Source organism: Nicotiana tomentosiformis, chromosome 12, assembly GCF_000390325.3.
Source record: "Nicotiana tomentosiformis chromosome 12, ASM39032v3, whole genome shotgun sequence".
Classification (NCBI taxonomy): domain Eukaryota; kingdom Viridiplantae; phylum Streptophyta; class Magnoliopsida; order Solanales; family Solanaceae; genus Nicotiana; species Nicotiana tomentosiformis.
Genome location: NC_090823.1, coordinates 40410749 through 40429502, shown reverse-complemented (window position 1 = coordinate 40429502; position 18754 = coordinate 40410749). Strand labels below are relative to the sequence as shown.

The window sequence follows — 18754 nt, the reverse complement described above, 5'->3', positions numbered from 1 at the left end:
GTATCAGGCGCCCGCCTGGAGAATGAGGGAATTTATTTCAAGTTTAAGTCATCAAGCGCCCACCTGGAGAACGAGGAAATTTATTTCAAGTTTTAAGTTATCAGGCACCCACCTGGAAAATGAGGGAATTTATTTCAAGTTTTTAAAGTCAGCAGGCGCCCACTTGGAGAATGAGGGAATTTATTTCAAGTTTTAAGTCATCAGGCGGCCACCTGGAGAACGAGGAAATTTATTTCAAGTTTTAAGTCAGCATCAGGCGCCCACCTGGAGAATGCGGGAATTTGTTTCAATTTTCAAGTCATTAGCAGGCGCCCACCTGGAGAACGAGAGAATTCATTTTAAATTTCAAGTCAATTGTAGGCGCCCACCTGAAGAACGAGGGAAGTCATTTCAGAATTCAATTCAAGTTAGAAGTAGCAGAAGCTCGCCTCAAGAATGTGAGCTGACAGTCCGAGATGACCAAAGGAAGAAGTCTCAATCCAGAATATAAAAAAAAAAAGAAGTGAATCCAAAATGCAGAAGTCGATGAAAGATGTGAACTGCTCAAGACATGGCTGAAGTCACAAGCTTTGTATGTCCCGTCTTGATCTGAAAAGCTGAAGAAGAAAGAACTAGCACCCGCAGCTAGTAAGCATCAAGGTTCAAATCAAAAGTCCGCATGAAGAACTATTCAAGACTCAAGATCAAGCTTTAGAAGACTCATAGATAGGAATCTTGTAACTCGTAGCTGATAGGCTTAGTTTCTTTTTCATTTTGACTTTGGTGTAATAGGGAGCTCAGCAAGCAGTAAACAACAACAACAACAACAACAACAACAACAACAGTGAAATCACAGCTTCTCGGTAGTCCCAGCTACCTAAACTTCCAGAACTACACTGACCTGATTCCTTTATAGCCAAGGATATGTAGGCAACCTGTGAAGCAGGGTTCGATCGAACTTTTCCAAAATGCTTCACATGGAGTATCAAACGGGCAAAAACTGTTCATGATTGCTCACTTTATCTTTGCCCGAAAACTCTTCATTTTCCCAAGCAAAGAGGGGAAGCTGTGAGTACCTAATTTTTGCCCTAATATAAAATTACTCCTAAAAAATCTAAAAAATAGCTTTAAATTATTTTTCTATATTTTTACTTAGTTTGCTTTGTACGTATTCATGTTTGATGCATTTTTAAGTTGCATTTTAAATCCTAAAGAAAATACAAAAATATTTTTAATTTTTATATTTTAATTGCATAATTAATTGCATCTGTAAAACACTAAAATACCAAAAAATATATTAGTAACTCTACATGCATTTATTAGCTAAATGAATTAGTTAATTGTAGAAAAATAGGTCATTAGGTTAATTTTACAAATTAGTTGGAATTAGGAGTGTTAAATAAATTGATTAGTCTTGAAAAATACAAAGAAAGAAAAGAGAAGGCTATGGGGTTTCATTACAGCTTTGGACCAGGTGCTTCTAGTGGCCCATTTTCTTTTCATTTACCCCAGTCCACTACCCGCCAGCCCAATATTCCCTCTTCATCTCTAAAATAGACCCTAATTTCACCCTCTCCTTTGATTCTCAACACTGAAAAGAACGGACCCCCCTCGCTTCAACAAGCAGCGCACCCCTCCCTCTGCTCCATCTTCAATCTCTCTCAGGACCTTCCCCCATTTTAAAACCTAGAGTCGCCTCTCCTCCTTCTCCGGCTCTCTCACCGAATCCCCCACACAATACTCCTCATTCTCACATACGCGCCTAAGCCATCTAGATGCACTGGGAAATGCCAAAACTAGATCTAAAAATCAAAAGCTAGAAATAATAGAAAGAAAATTGGATTTTTCAATGAAGATTTGAAGAAAAACGAGTTCAAAGATGAATTTCTTTTCTTCCTGAATTTCTGCAAGCTATCAAAGCTCAAATTGGTGGTTGCTGTGTGCTGATTCTGTGGGATCTGCGTTGCTGAGTTCCTTACATTTATCATCTAGCCTCTATCGGCATTCTCATTGTGATTTTTTATTTTAGGTATTCCTTTAATCTCTCATTTAGTGTGCGCTCAAATTTGTCACATACATGCTGAAATTTCATTGAAATGTTTGTTACTTAGTGTTTGTTGAGTACTGATTTCATCTAATCTGCCATTACATTATATGAATTGATGTGTATAATCATCATGTGTCTCATACAAATTCACATGTAATTCTATTTTTGTTTCATTAGGTACATGTTGTTCCACTTAGGGATTGTACTGACTGATATTTGAATTTGTTCTCCTATTTTTTTAAATTAAAGTTTGCATGAAACATTGAGTATAAAGAGATTCCGAGCAGTAAGAAAGCGGTAATTTCAATACTACGAGCTTTAAGTTGAGTCTATAAAAATATATTTTTATGAATCGCATCTGAATCAATGAGAGAGTCAATTAATTCGTTAAAGCTTGAATCCAAATACAGTGGTTGAAGACGAGAGTGTGCAAAACAGAAGGAACATTGGGTTGGAATCATTTTTCTTGGTATTTGTTACAGTAATGTCATATAAGACTTTGGTTGTGCTAATTTTAAACACATCTTTAAGATAAGTAAATGCTGGATTTGTAAACTCAATTTGATGTTGGTTTGTATTCATGTATACCATTTAACATACATTTGTGTTTCATACATGATGACCTCCACATGCAAAACTGATGACCTCCACATCCATCCCAAACTTAGAAAGAAATAATCATGAACACCGTAGCTTGCTTTAGGCGTGATTAATAAATCATCGTGGCCATGGGTACGGTTCTCGTGGCATGGTCACGATACATAAATTCCATTCGAGTGTGCGTTTCACGTGACTCGATCAGAACTTCAAATAATAATTAAAATTAACATGTTGTAAATCGCGGGTGCGTTTCACGTGACGCGATTCGCAATGTGTACAAAACCAATAAGTGCACGACATCGCGACTTATTTAAATGCCATAAGTCCTGAAAAGCAGTTAAAATTCTATTTAAAAGCGGTTCGAAGGTAAAAATGCACATAAGTCTTAAAACATGAAATAAATCAGATAATTAGGCCAAATATTAATTTTTAAGCGACCGTGCTAAAATCACAGAATTCGAGGGTGTCTCACACCTTTTTTCGGGTTAACAGAATTCCTTACCCGGTTTTCTGTATTCGCAGACCATAAATATGAGTCAATTTCCTCGATTTGGGATTTAAAATAAACCGGTGACTTGGGACACCATAAATCATTTCAAGTGGCGACTCTGATTAAATAAATAATCCAATTTCAAACAATGTTACTTTAATTGAAAAAACTCCCCTATCCCCCTCGGAAAAAAGGAGGTGTGATACCAACTGGGTATCGCGGCGCAGATCTCGACACGTACCGACGGGAATCCAGTAATCAGTTAAACAAGAGCTTGATTATTCATTGAGGAGATGGTAACACATATCCCAAAGCAATATACTATTATTTTTACTATAATTGAAAGCTCTTATTCTCGTTCATCAGTGCTGGCCATTGTGAGTTCGGATCGAGGGTGAATATTTTATAAAGGCTGAAATTATCCTCCTCACGTGGTTTGAATTTACTATATCTTTTTTTTATTTAATCTAACGCAATTTATCGTTTGTATCGAATTAACCTGCATATCCTTAAAATCACTTACAAATTTAATTGTTATCCGTTTTTTTAGGGTCAACAGTGTGCATGGAGCAATTAGATTGCATCAAAATATGAGGCACAACTCAACACAAAAGAAGGGCAAAATAAAGCATTTGGTAGCCTTAGCTTAAGTATGGAGGATCAGTCTCGGAGTTCGTCAGCCAAGAAGATCAGTCTCGGAGTTCGTCTGCCAACACCAAAATCTCTAAATTCAATGTTAAGATAATGAGCCAGCCGATCCATTAAGTATCAATTATCACTTTTGTAAAGTGGGATCAGACTTAAAGTAGATCTGTACATTGTGAATAGTATAATGCATGCAAAATGTAACACAATAAATCATAATAATACCACATTAGGGGCCCTATTATGTACGTAATTTAATTTCATAACATTAGGAAATTATATCGGGGAGGTATATATCCGCAGAATATCAACACAATATATCCGACTATCAACTCGGCAATTAGGTGAGCCAACCATCCACTTGAAAAGATAAGTGCCACCACATGTATGCTATGACAGAGTGAACCATTAGCTAGTAAGCCAAAGTCTCGCCGCACTTGGCATACGTGTGTGTGATAATATGCATGTGACATGATGGACAAAATGATTTACTGCAACATTTTAACAATCAATTCACTTAGGATTTCAAGTAAATGATTAAACATTGATGAACGATTCTAGAATAACGGTTAAGGATATTAACTTTGATCCATTAATGTAGAAAACTGTTTGAAGAAGTTAGAATCTTTTAAATCTTGAACAATGCTCTTGTAATCGTTCTTCTCTGAGATGAAAAGAAAAGAGAAGAAACTTTGTGTTCTCGCTTAAGGACCGGTTCCTTTTAAACGTTATTTGAAGTGCGCCTTTCAAGCTTTTAGGTGCCTTTTTAATATATTTTCATCAAATTAAATATTAAAAAATTAATATTTTCTAGGCCCATATAATTTACATAATTAGGGTCTTTTAACCGGTTGCATATTCTTTGTATAATATACTAGTATGTGAGGCCATACAAAAAAAGATTACTAACATGACAGTCATATCAAATTTCAAACGTTTCTGCATTTGCAAAACAGTTCCTCAAGGGATACAGAATATCCACTCAAGGCCCTAAGAGGTTATTTGGTAGCGTTACGGGAAAAGTTATTTATGTATTAGCAGTAACATAACTATTACTCCTACGATATTTGGTAGCATTTAGTTACTTTGTACAGTCACCATCACTCACATTATGTTTGGTTGCTTTTTTCCATTGGGGTATACGTAATACATGAATAAGTTATCCAACAAATCTATGTATTATTTATGCAAGGTAAAATGTGAAATAACTAATACATGTATTAGTAATACATAAGTTAAACAACAAAATGACCAAAAAGCCCTAATATTTATTTTATATTACATATTGTATAATTAAAATAAAGTAAATATGTAACAAAAAATAATTTCTACATTACAATCTATAAATTACTAATTCATGCATTACTAATCCTTACATAACTAATCCCTTCATAATTAAATCACGCATAACAAAATCTTGCATAACTAATTTCTACATAACTAAACACTGCATAACTAATCCCTACGTTACTAATATCTGCATAGCTCACCAAGCAGCCAAAACGACCCCTAAATGTTCCACCTCTGGTATAAAATACAGAAGTCATCAGCGTTGATAATATAACACAAATCTAATTAGCTTTCAAATATACATATGTTTACATAATTCATTCGAAACATACATGAGACTATATACCTTTAATATACATAAAAATGTTGAAAAGCTCAAGTAGGACATGAGAAGTCTTTTTACACAAACTTCTTCCATAAAGTTCTTGCAAAGTTTACTACTTTCGTGTTGGTCCCATTTTATGTTGCAAAGTTCATATCTTGATTTAATTTACTTAATCTTTTTTTGTGTGAATTTAGACATAAATTTTATAAGATCTTTGAATAAATCCAATTGTTTAAAAATTAAATAAAAATATACTACAAATCATAGTAATGACAATTGATACAAATTTTTAATATAAAATTTAAATAGTAGTAATAAAATAAAACAGAAAAGGCACCTCAAATTGTCAAAGCCAAGGAAAACATATCGCTGCACGGGTCACAAGCCTCGCACGAAAAAGCAACTCAGTGTCTATGGCAACTAGGGCCGCTTATCGGGCGGATTTGACGGTTAATTACTCTTAACGATTTGGCTTAACGGTTATCGGCTTTTAAATGTATTAATTCGCTAGCCACCCGATAAGATATCGGGCGGATTGGTATCGGTTTAGCTCTTATCGGGCGGTTTATCGGCCTAATTCAATCTATATTGCGTGCATTAATTGTTTGTTGACCGACTAGCATACAAATTCAGAATAGAAAATTACACACTGAGTCCAGACATACATGTCTGTTAACGCCTACATAAGAATGATATAGTGTGTCATGTGGTGTAGAGTGAAAAAAGCAAAACACATTGTAGTCTACATTACATCCCAAAGCAGACTATGATATGATGTAATTAAGGAAAAAGTAGTTCTAATGGATATGTCACTGTAACTCTTGCTAGCTATAACATGGATCATACAAGGATATCAAATTTCATTGAGATAACTATGTGATTGCCTGGGTTTAGATGCAAAGGAACAATTTCAGTAGTTTAGCTCATTAAATATAATGGTATCTAAGCTTTTATTAATTTATTCATAGCACAAACGAAGTAAAATTACAATAAACGTGTGGTCCTTCCCTTTGTTTCTTGTTCATTAACAATATATTAATAATTAACACAAAGGCTGTGCTGGATCCATATTTACAATTTTAAAAGGCAAAAATATGAGCTTGCTCTTCATACTAGGGCACTAAGATAGAGTGCTGGAAGCCTGAAAGTCGACGAAATAGAGTACTGCGGGTGACTGCTGGAGTGCTGGTTGAATTTCTACTGAAGCTGGTTGAATTATGGTCGAATAAAGAGAACCATAATTCTGCTGGTGGCTGCTGGTTGAAGTTTAGGCGTTAGGGTTCTGATTATTTAGGAATTAGGCGTTAGAACTTAGAGATAAAGTACCGGAAGAAGTGGAAGGTTTTTGATATTTAATATATATATATATATATATATATATATATATATATATATATATATCTTAACGGGTTAACGGATAAGGTTAACGGATTATCCGTTAAGAAAATTGAATAATCCGCCCCCAAACCGATAAGCCGTTAATAAAAAAACTTTAATCCATTCCCCGTCCGTTAAACCGTTAACCCGATACCAATAAGCCATTAAGCTTCGGTTTCGGTTCGATTTTGAACACCGTAATGGCAACAAGTAATTACATAAATTCTCTCTCTCTTCACGTGCTCATCATGTGACTCTCGGCCCTGCTTTTTCCTCTTCCCTTTCCTCTTCTCACCTTTCTAGCTCACTTCACCAATCATTAGCTCTTTAATCACCTCTCCATTCATCCAAAGTTTGCCTTTCATTTTCCATAGCTATATATATATATATATATATATATATATATATATATATAGTGAGTGAGGGAGTGTTAGTTGTCTATGCAAGCAGGTATAAATGGGCTGTTTACAGTCCAAAACTGCCAATATTAAGTCCACCATCGAACAACCTCCTAAAGAGATAGATCTTGGTATTATTTTTTATCTCTCTATTTCTAGTCAATGTATTACATTTGTCCGTAGGATTTAAGTTATTTACATTGACAGTGTAGTGAATTTTTTATGTGAAATTTAAACTGTTATAGGAGTTTTTATTCTAAGTTACTACCAATCAGTGCTTTTTATATGACCTTGTGTAAGTAAATACAGTCACTACATATATACATACATTCTGTTGTTGATGAAGCGAATGGGAATCAAGATAAAGTGCCAGCTTTCAAGGAATTTGGTCTTGCGGATCTCCGAGCTGCAACGAATGGGTTTAGCAGTGAATTGATAGTTTCTGAAAGTGGTGAGAAAGCACCCAATATAGTCTACAGAGGGAAGCTTCGGAGCAATCGGCTTGTTGCCATTAAGCGCTTCTCAAAGCAGTCATGGCCTCATCCTCATCAGTTTGTGGTGAACCGCTTACTCTTTTATACTTGAAGATTAGATTTTTTTTAAAAAACTTCTGTATTTTAGTAGTAGTTGTTGTTTGCTTACTTGTGACTTATTGTTAGAACTCAAAATTGCAATGTCAGCTTTGCTGTTACATCAGCTCCTAGATGGATTTATGCCCTTTAGTTTAAACTTATTGAAAATCTAATTCCTACTGGTACATCGCAGGCAGAGGCTGCTGGAGTGGGCAAGGTCAGACATAAGAGATTGGTCAATCTAATTGGTTGCTGTGCTGAGGGAGATGAAAGACTTTTGGTGGCAGAGTACATGCCTAATGATACACTCTCAAAGCATCTCTTTCACTGTATGGTTTTGCCTTATGCATTTTTTAAACATACATATGGTTGAATAGCGAGGAATCACATTTTCTACGTAGTTATAGTCTTCCAATTACCATGTGTTTCCTTCTATCTCTTGATAGATGTTCCATAACTAACATAATTGTGCTGTTCCACTCCTTAAATCTGAAGAGATCGTGCCATTCATAGTTGACCTTCCCTTGGCATTTCACTGACATTGATAAGCGCAATGGTTTAGCTGAAACTTCCCATTGAGCACCGTATTATGCTTTCACATAATTCTCTGTTGATGATGGAAGCTGAATGCGTGCTAATTCCGCCTACTCAAGCATATGCTGAATCAGCTGTTTGAATTTTGAAGTGAGGCATTTCCCTTTCAAAACCTTAATTACTTGCACACAAATTATATGTCGTACTAAGACACGAGATCAGAGGGTAGAGATATGAAGCATCTGCTTTGGCTTTGGAGATCAATCATATCACGTTGATTAGTGGCCAGCGGAATTCTTAGTCAAATTCATATTTATACTAGGCAACAAATGCTTAGCTTAGCTGTTCCGGTTGGGTCAGTGATTTTCTAAGCCATGTTTAACCAAAGCATGATTATCTCCTGACCAATTTGTTGAACACGTTAGATACATGTTGAAAATTGCTAGGTTACTGTTATTTAATGTGAACGGTATGATATGTAGCTGATTAAAAATGGAAATCCCTGTAACCAAAGGATTTGTCATTAGGAAATTACTTAATTAGTATAAGGTAGCATTAATTCATCACCTTACCTTTCAAAAAAAATAAAAAATCATCACTGAAATATTTTGTATGCTATACCTGCGCCCAAGCCGTAACATACAATCTGCTGGTGGCTCCTTGGGATCTCCTCTGTGGTGTGGCTTCTTGACTTAGGTCACACAATCATACCAAGTTGCCCGGTAATGCTGGTTTATTCACAGCACTCATAGAAAGCAACCAAACCTCATACAGACGTGACAGTTGCTGAGATAATACACGGTATTGATATTTTCTTCTCTTGGGCGTTGTTGGTAATGCATAAAAAAAGGGCAGCCCGGTGCACTAAGCTCCCGCTATACGCGGGGTCCTGGAAAGAGTCGAACCACAGGGGTCTATTGTACGCAGCCTTATCCTACATTTTTGCAAGAGGCTGTTTCAACAACTCGAACCCGTGACCTCCTGGTCACATGGTTTGTTGGTAATGCATAGCTTCTCATAAATACTCTCATACTCAGCAAGAAAAAGTCAGAGAAAAGTTCAGTTGCGAACCTGTGCACTCCTATTCTATTGTTGCTTCTATCACGATAGGGAATCATGTGATGTCTGAGGTTGGGTGTTCCGTTTCTCTAATGTTATAATAAAGCTGGCCAAATCTTGCGTCTTTTTTTACTGGATAGATGTGTAAGTCAAGGTTCAGAGAAGGATAAGAGTTCAAGAAAATGTGTAAAGACTAATTTCTTATTCTTGAATCCTTTTATACGCACCTAATCACCCATTTACAATGTACATAGCTATATATACGGGACACCAATGCTATATTCATCAAGAACGACCATTTATGCGTAACTACACTACAACTAGCATTTCAGGTTTCTCTATGATCATTGCATGGGTTTTGGATCTTGTGTTGCAGGGGAAAAACAGCCCTTGCCTTGGGAGATGCGAGTCAGAGTTGCATACCATATTGCACAGGTTCTGGATCATTGCAATGCTGAGAACAGAAAAATATATCATGATTTGAATGCTTACAGAGTTCTTTTTGATGAGGTATTCAAACTTCAAATATTGGAGTTCTATAATCATTTTCTGTATATAAGTGAAATAGATGTAGATAACAACCCCCCCCCCCCCCCCCCCAAAAAAAAAAAAAAGGGTGAAGGGGAAGTACTAATTAGCTTGTTCTATTGTATGCTAGTCAAACCATATTTATTTTTGTCGCATATATAAGTCACATGACCTTATTATTTGTTGATCATTAGAATATTATAACGATATCAACTTTAGAAACAAATATTCGCTCGTTCTTGTTTTATATGGGGTGTTTATTTTGACAAGGATTCCAAATTTATTCTGATTATAAATTTGGTAGTGGAAGAATATAATACAATGATGGTTGAAGAAGTAGCTTGATCGGGAGTAAATCACATCAAGGTTAAAAATTTAAATAATTGGATGAATTTGAAATTTTGAATTCTTCATAGTTGTAAAAGTTGTAAATATATTGTAAACATAATGCCGGCAAATATGAAAGAGTGCTTTATGAATAGGAGTTATAGTACCGAGTTTCGAAGGCTGCGGTTGGTCCAAAGGATCGGCCCCAGACGGATTTCTCGGTCATCAAAAAAAAAATAAAAAATGAATAGGAGTTATAGTAACTATAACTTGTCATTGGTTATTCTTAAAGCTTAAAGTGACATCATTCCTTCAATAAATCAAATTATGACCATGAATTTAGCATAGAAGCTGGGAACTTAAATTGATGAAACTGGAGGATATCTTTCTAAATTCATCATCTTTTGGTTGCTTGAGAACTTCATACTGAAAAACTATGCCAGAGTGTGGTAGTGTCGTAATAATTAAATGATAATTGATCCATAGGGAACTTAGCTATGTTATTTAACATATTCTCGTACCTTGTGACTTTCCAATTTCTTTGTTTGCAAGACTAATTTTTCTTACATATCACTTGTTTCCTATCTCTCTCTCCCACATACATACACTTATCTAAACATACATTTTGTCACCTAACTCTTGCAGTTCTGCAAGTTTCACTATATCTTGTGGTTTTGAGCGGCTTGTTCTTGAATTTGCTTAATTTAATTCATATCGCAGGATGGTGACCCTCGATTATCTAGCTTTGGCCTTATGAAAAACAGTAGAGATGGAAAGAGTTATAGCACTAATCTGGCCTATACACCTCCTGAGTTTATGCGTACAGGTGCGTGCCTTTTCCTTGCAGACCACCTTCCATTAGTTACCTGCGTGAAGTAGGCGCCATTTGTAAGTTAAAACTTAAAAGTAGGATTCAGATATTTCCTTGCAGTTGTACTGTAATGATAATGCAATCACCTAATCCTTACTCTAAACTGCCAACCATTACAAAATCAGAAGACTCAAGGTGCCAAGTACTTATTTTACTTGGTTTACTTTCCTTTTGTAGCTGTGGTTACTACATCTACCTAACTTGGCAAGCACATCTAGATTATGAGTATTATCACCATGGAGATAGGGTAAGCTAATGTAGTTGTGGCTTTGACATGCATTTCTTCATTGATAAAGTACATAGACTAATATCAAGATCTTTTGATTACCTACAGTCAATCAAGTATTTGAAGGATCATCATGTTTTACTAAATTTTGAATATTTCGATCACCTAGTGAAGCTTTGCGGGCTTGGGACTAGCTATGCTTTATGAAAATGACATTAAAAGTTTCCAGATACCTACCAAAAATATGAAGACGCTTTTATAATTACGTTGGATTAACCATGTTTGGCTGCTGCCATCATAGTACTACTGCGTCCGCAGTTGTAAAGATGTGTCTGCCTCAAATTCCTTCATAGATGAAGGAGATAGACTAATATCAAGGTCTTTTGAGTAACTGTCAAGTATTTGAAGGGTTCCTCATGTTAAACTATTTTTTAAAAATATTTTTGTTGCAGAGTGGAGCTTTTCGTGCTTGGAACTAGCTATGATTTATGAAAATGACATATACAGAGTTCTTGAATAACTGCCAAAAGTAAAAAAAATTTTAAAAAAAAATTGCCTTTCATAATCAAGTAAGAAAATACATATTCTTGGGGATCTGTTTGCTAATATAATTGGTTTTTGAAGTTTGAGACTTCGACAATGATTACATGCATTGAGTCCCTTGTTCTTTGCTACTTTCTAGGAATATATTTACCACTGCCTTGTGCTTTTTAAGCTCACATCTATGTTGCTCGGACTCTCCGAAAATGTTATCGGGTGCGTGTCGGATTCTCCAAAAATAGTGTATTTTTGGAGGATCCGACACGGGTGCGGCATCATTTTGGAGAGTCCGCGCAACATAGGCTCACATAATAACTGGTTCTATTCTTGTGCACAGTCAGCTGCCGTATTTTGTATTTTAACTTTTTATATTTAATTATGGACGTTGAAATTAAGCTGTTTTATTTACCGTAGTTGAAGTGTGAAATCCTCAAGTTTCAGAAAATTGGCACCGTGCTCAGTACCAAATCTTGTTATTTTTAGGCAGGGTCATTGCGGAGAGTGTAATATACAGCTATGGGACTGTTCTGCTGGACCTTTTGAGTGGAAAACATATTCCTCCAAGCCATGTAATGGATTTTAGCATACACGTCTCTTTTATGATTGCTGCACCAGTTGGTTAAATTTGTTTTCAGTTTATGTTAGTCGTATTCAAAATTTCATGATGTATGCCAAAAATGGATTTAATGCCTTTCCAATTTATCTATATGGGGCTCTTTGACAAAGCTGTTAAGTGAAGATGTAGGCCACTGTACTGAATTTTAAGTACCAAAATTTCAGGAGTCGGCTGTGTAGAGCATACACTAAATGTAAAACTTATTAAAAGCTAGTGTTACAACTATTTATTGAATTTTAAGGACCGAAATATCAAGTGTATACAGTCTAGAGCTTACCACCAAATGTAAAATGAGTTAAAAGTTATATGCACCGTCAGTGTAAGAAATTTTTCACACCACCCACCTTTACCTGTTGTAGCAGGTAACACTGTTTAATTCAAGATTACTAATCCCACATTTTGAGGCTTACCTTTAGATATCCTTTGCGTAACCTGATAATGTAAAAAAAATTACAGTTACAGTATATATAACTTATGCTCATGAAAAAAATGAATTTTTCCTTTATAATCAACATGGAGTTGTAACGATAATGAGTGATATCATCATAAGCAAGCTGCTCATTCTTCTCAATAGCTTAAAAGGTTCACTATCATATTGAACAAATTCACCAATTCAATAGGCAAAAATCCTTAGTATATATATTGTTAGTATGTTTGTTATGCTTAGTTAGGGATTGTGCTATTAAATATCTAACTGGTGGCCTACCATGTAATTCTTCTTCTTCTTCTTCTTCTTCTTCTTCTTCTTCCAGGCATTAGATTTGATAAGGGGAAAGAATATGTTGTTACTAATGGATTCATCCTTGGAAGGACAATATGCCGATGAAGATGCTACTGCATTGGTTGAGCTTGCTTCGAAGTGCCTCCAGTATGAGGCTAAGGATCGGCCTGATTTCAAGTTCATTCTTAATGCTGTAGTACCTCTCCAGAAGCAAGGGGAGGTAGATTAGAAAATTTTGATCCTGATGGAACCTTTCCTATTTATGATGAATTGACCAGATTACTTATTCACATTTATATCCTAGGTTGTATCATATGTTTTAATGGGTCTAACAAAAGCTCCAGTGGTGCTTCCAACCATGCTTTCTCCTCTTGGAAAGGCTTGTGCAGGAATGGACCTTACCGCTGTTCATGATATGTTGCTTAAGACAGGTTATAAAGATGAAGAGGGTGCCGAAAATGAGGTGAGTTAATTCCTTAGCATACTACCACATATTGATGTAAAGGGAAATCAGAAATCGACAAACTAGATGGCAAGAGATGATAATTAGGGACATAATCCAAATAAAAAGGGTCTGGTTATCCTTTATTACATTGGATATGCTTCTTTTTATACATGGTTTTCTTTTCTTTCCTCAGTTTAGCCTCTTGTTTGTTTTGGAGAAGTTCTCAAGCTTAGCCATTAATTGGAAGTACACATTTTATTATTTCTCTGAAGCAGGAGATCTGATTTTCTGGTTCTTTGTTTGTGTGATCTTTCATGAAGCTCTCATTCCAAGAGTGGACGCAGCAAGTTCAAGATATGTTAAACACCAAGAAATTTGGTGATATTGCTTTCAGGGATAAGGACTTTAAGAGTGCAATTGACTGTTATTCGAAGGTACTCTCTATTATTCTGACTAACTTAAAGAAAATGTATGTTTCTTTTTTGCTTCCAGATTCGTTTGATATTCTGTGAAGCTCAAACTGCATTCTGAAATACCTTTCATTATTTTGTAATGGCAGAATAGCCTAATCGTTTGATATCTACCTCTACTTGTTCAGTTTTGACATTCCGCTCCCAATACGTAACGAAGTTTCATCTAGACACCTCTACTCGTTCAAACGTAATATTTTAAACCCTTCTGACTATGTGTGTTCCTCAATCATTTTACTGTATTATCTATGTCAGATAAAATATTCCACGTCATTATTTTTATTCACGAAATCTATTTTTGAAAAAAAGATGGATCCTAACATTTTCTCTCACAAGCACCTTCACGCCTTTCTCTTTCTGAAAATCAGCCATCTGCCATTTGAGAACCAAAATTCATCATCTCATATTCTCTATCAACTCTAAACCAAAATCCATCATTTCTCTTTCTTAATATTTGCAACACTAAATCTGCCGGTTTTCCATAAATATACAGTGAACAAAAGTATCCAATTCAATTTGTGTAAAATTCAAGTCATAGGCGATACCTTCAGATTTTGACCCCAAAAAAGAAAAAGAAAAAAGACCATAGACTAGAACGACCCCTAAAAAATGGCCGGGAAATCCATAGCGACCCTTCCTCCATTTTTCTCTCTTTCTTACTTTCCAAAAATAATGCCAAAATCCCAACTCCTCCTCTGTACAATAGACCTTTAGACCAGTAAACAAGAACCTTCAAATTAGTGAAAAATCAAAATCACATCTCCTAAATCAAGTCACCAGAAAATTCACCATTTTTTAAATTCCCAAGTCTGTTTATTTTTTACAAAAAAATCCCTCTATAACAGCCTATCTTCGACTTGATTTTGAGGCTAACTAGAAGAGACAAGGGCCGGGGGAAAGGGGCAGAAAGAAAAGAAAATTGGAGAGGTGGAAGAAGAGGTAGGTTGATGTGTGTTGGGGGGGGGGGGGGAGGAGTAAAGAAATTGGGAGGGGGAAAGAACCTCGGCGGGGGTAAAAATTTTGTGCAAGAATAATTTTTTTTAATTTTTTCTATTCTTTTTATTTCTTGATATTTTTAATTAGAATCACCAAATCTTACTCGCTTCTTAAAGCGTGTAATCACGCGTTTTATCCAACTCAGCAAAGAAAATGCCACATGGGTTTGAAACATTAGGTTTGAACAAGTAGAGGTGTCTAGATGAAACTTCGCTAAGTATGGGGACCAGGATGTCAAAACCGAACTAGTAGAGGTGTCTATTAGACTATTCTGCCTTTTGTAATTTCTGGTTACCTATTCTATGTACTGTGATACAAGTCTTGGGTATGAATTCCCATTCCGTCAAAATTATCATTTATCATATACAATTGAAAGGCTGAAAAAAGGAAACGCGACCAAGTTCTGGTTCTCATTTAACAGTAACTGGTGTTCAAGTAGTTATATTGGGATAACTAGTTGTGTTGCAAATGCATAAGAATACTCCATATGGTGAATAGTTATGAGAATTATCCATATCCTTTCCCAGCTTGTTTCTCCATGCTTTGCCCTTGTATTCCTCACTGGAACCAGAACTATTTGCACATTGACTACTGTAGAGGAACCTTATCAGTGAAATAAGTGTACTTCCAGTTATTTAAGTGAACAGGTTTTTTATCCATATTTTTTCCTGGTGCAAAATGTGTGCTAGATATTTCCAAAGAGAGAGATAGGAACCGATTAGAGTTTTCCTGCCTTTAGAGGTCGAACTTGTGTAAAGTAAGAAGTTGTTAAACAGTAATAGGCTGTTCCTGTTCACGCTAAACTATCATTGCCTTCTCATTGTATTTTGATACTTTAGGCTATGTGTAGTTCAATTTTTCATTAGATGTTCTTCATGATAACTGGACTAAACTTGTATCACCTCTACATCTTGATATTTTGATTGTTTAACTGCTACTGTTTAAACATGCTCGTACTTTTACTTTATGATGAAAGAAATGATATTTACCATGTTTCCTGCTTTTTCAACTTGGATTTTTTAATCACTTTAAATAAACAAGATTAAAAATGATCACATTCAGCTGAAGGTGTAAGTAGTGCATATAGTGGAAAAACTGAGAAGGTTGCTAGAGGTGGTTTGATCATATCCTACATGTTCTATGTAGAACTCCAGAATCCAGATGCATCGCTTTGTAGGTGTGAGACCACGGTAATTGAAGGTATTAGAAGTGGACAAGGTAGACCTAAAATCACATGGAACGAAGATATCTTGAAAAAACTATAATCTCGTGGAATCCATGCAGAGTTGGAAAAACTAGAGCATAACGAATGAAAAAAATAAGATTATAGGTGATAGCAACTAGTTGGGATGCTTACTTTAGGTCCTATATTTTTTAAGAGTCTTCTTATTTTGCTAGAGATTTGTATGCTAAGTAGAAAATATAGAGAACTTTTAATGTTAGAAAATCTAAATTGTTTAATATGGGATTGAGACGGTCTCAATGGACCAACATGGATAGCGAGGATTTATTGGGATTAAGGTATAGTAGTTGTTGTTGGTTTCCAAAATTAAAAAATTCAGGGGAAGATGTTTAAAGCCTAAATCAAAGTAATAACTAAAATAATCTAATACCCCCTCTGTTCCTTTTTATGTGGCACTTTTCCTTTTTAGTCTGTTAACAAAAGAATGGTACCTCTCTATATTTTGGAAACAATTTGACTTTAAACTTCTCATTATATCTTTAATGACAAGCTTTTATAGTATAAAAATGTTCATGGCATGTTTAAGGCCATAAGTTCCAAAAGTATTCCATTCTTTATTAGACTCTTCATGAAACACTGCCATATAGAAATGAAACAGGAGTAATAGTAGTGCTCCGGGAATCCAGGTTCTTGAATATCATGGAGACTGGTGCGCGCAATATAACTAATGACGTAAAAGGTTGACAAGATCTTCGGGCTTTCTACTTAAAATGAATAACGGAAGGAAATGCTCTATAATAGACAAGTAATTATTTCCAAACATGATGTGCTGAAAAGGAGCAAAACTTGTCCATACACTTAGCAAGTTACTCCTTTTTTACATGCTTAAATTGCAAATCTGCATCAGATGTTGTAAGATAGTGCAATAGCGAGGTGTATTTGGACAGAAAGGAATCACAGATGCTTTGATGGCTTATCAACTCCCAATTGCTCCCTGAAAGCAAAGTGTCTTAGGAATCTATATAGCTGGAGCAACCTTTCCCCTGTAAATGAGTTAATTCCCTTTCTAGATTTTATTAGCTCTTTGACTTTGGCTTGATTGCCAACCTTAGATTTTTTATGTTTTTGGTTAGCTCCCTGACCAGAACTGTATTTTTGTGTAAATGGAGCTAACCAACCTCTTTTGTACTGTTTTTGCATCTTCTTGATGCCGGTAATATAACATCTTACTTCATCTAAAAAAAAGAGTAATAATGAGGTACTTCACAATTACATGCTTAAATTGGAAATCTGCGCAACTGCAGGCAAGCTAGTGCTTAGCACATCCAAAAGTCTTCTAGTAGTATGTTCTAGAGTTTTTTGCTACATTCTAGTATGTGGCAGAGATCTCAAAATCTTCATCTGCTTAACATTTTTTATGATTCCTGGGTAAAATGTACCAAATTTCTAGTACTAGAAAACCCCTAATGTATTTCTTAAAAACAAAATATCAAGTATTAGAAAGAAATGGGTCCAAATGGAGAGGAATGAGTATTATTTTTTATTTTTTTTGATAAAGGAGAGGAATGGACATCCTCACGGATTCATATAGGTGACTTCAACTAACTTGGGATTGAGGCATAGTTGTATCATATTTTAGCATGAAATATGTTATATGTTATGTATATTTTGCTCTTTTTCTCTCCTCTTCACGTCACACGACATAATTCTTCTCATGATTGACTAATGACTCCAGGGTCAATTTTCATGTTTATCAAATGCTGTTGTCCATCTGGTTTGTAACCTTTTGAGCCCTAGCTTTGGCTGGATCAAAGCTGACTTGTTTGGCTCTTTTTTTTTCCACAGTTAGTATCTATGATGCCTGTTCTTTCTGGGACTGTTTTTGTGAGGAGAGCCCTCTCGTATTTGATGAATGGCCAGCCAGAACTTGCATTGAGAGATGCTATGCAGGCTCAGGTCTGCTTGCCCGAGTGGCCTACTGCATTCTATATGCAGGCTCTTGCCCTCTCCAAACTTGGAATGGAAATTGATGCACAAGACATGTTAAACGATGGAGCGTCCTTTGAAGCAAAGAAGCAGAACAGTTGGCGCAACTGACTATCACACAAAAATATAATGCTGAATCTCTGATCCTACTTTCAAATTGGAGCCTTGAACCACAATTTATATGGAGGTGGGGTTACATTTATTTCAACCTACCCTCTCCTGTAGCAAAGATAGTAACATACTCAAATGTAAAAAAGCAGTCATCCGGTGAAAACCCTTGTAGTTTAGTTTCCAATGAATGCCAATTGTTAGTTTTTGGAACTCATTCAGGAAGAGTGCAATTCATTATGCTGTTCAGCTGTTCAATTATTGCCGAGGTGTGTACATTTAAGGGTGCTGATTGAATATTGCATGTTGACCATGATTATGCAGATAGAGGTTCTGTTTTCTTGAAGTATTTGAGGTAAAGTAAATATGATTCGCGAAGTTATACTACATTGATGTGCATTATATAAGGGAATTTGCTCAT

The 18754-nt window shown here is 35.6% G+C and overlaps 1 protein-coding gene across 1 annotated transcript; it reads left to right on the top strand.

Annotated features, from left to right (window-relative positions):
- Positions 1-7109: 7109 nt before the first annotated feature.
- LOC104117090 (serine/threonine-protein kinase BSK2-like) lies at positions 7110-18679 on the top strand. Its single transcript, XM_018777937.3, has 10 exons — positions 7110-7282; positions 7498-7709; positions 7917-8052; positions 9693-9826; positions 10892-10997; positions 12292-12377; positions 13177-13365; positions 13450-13608; positions 13911-14024; positions 18085-18679. The coding sequence occupies exons 1-10, from the start codon at positions 7210-7212 to the stop codon at positions 18334-18336; spliced, it is 1461 nt and encodes a 486-aa protein (XP_018633453.1). The 5' UTR covers positions 7110-7209; the 3' UTR covers positions 18337-18679.
- Positions 18680-18754: the final 75 nt, after the last annotated feature.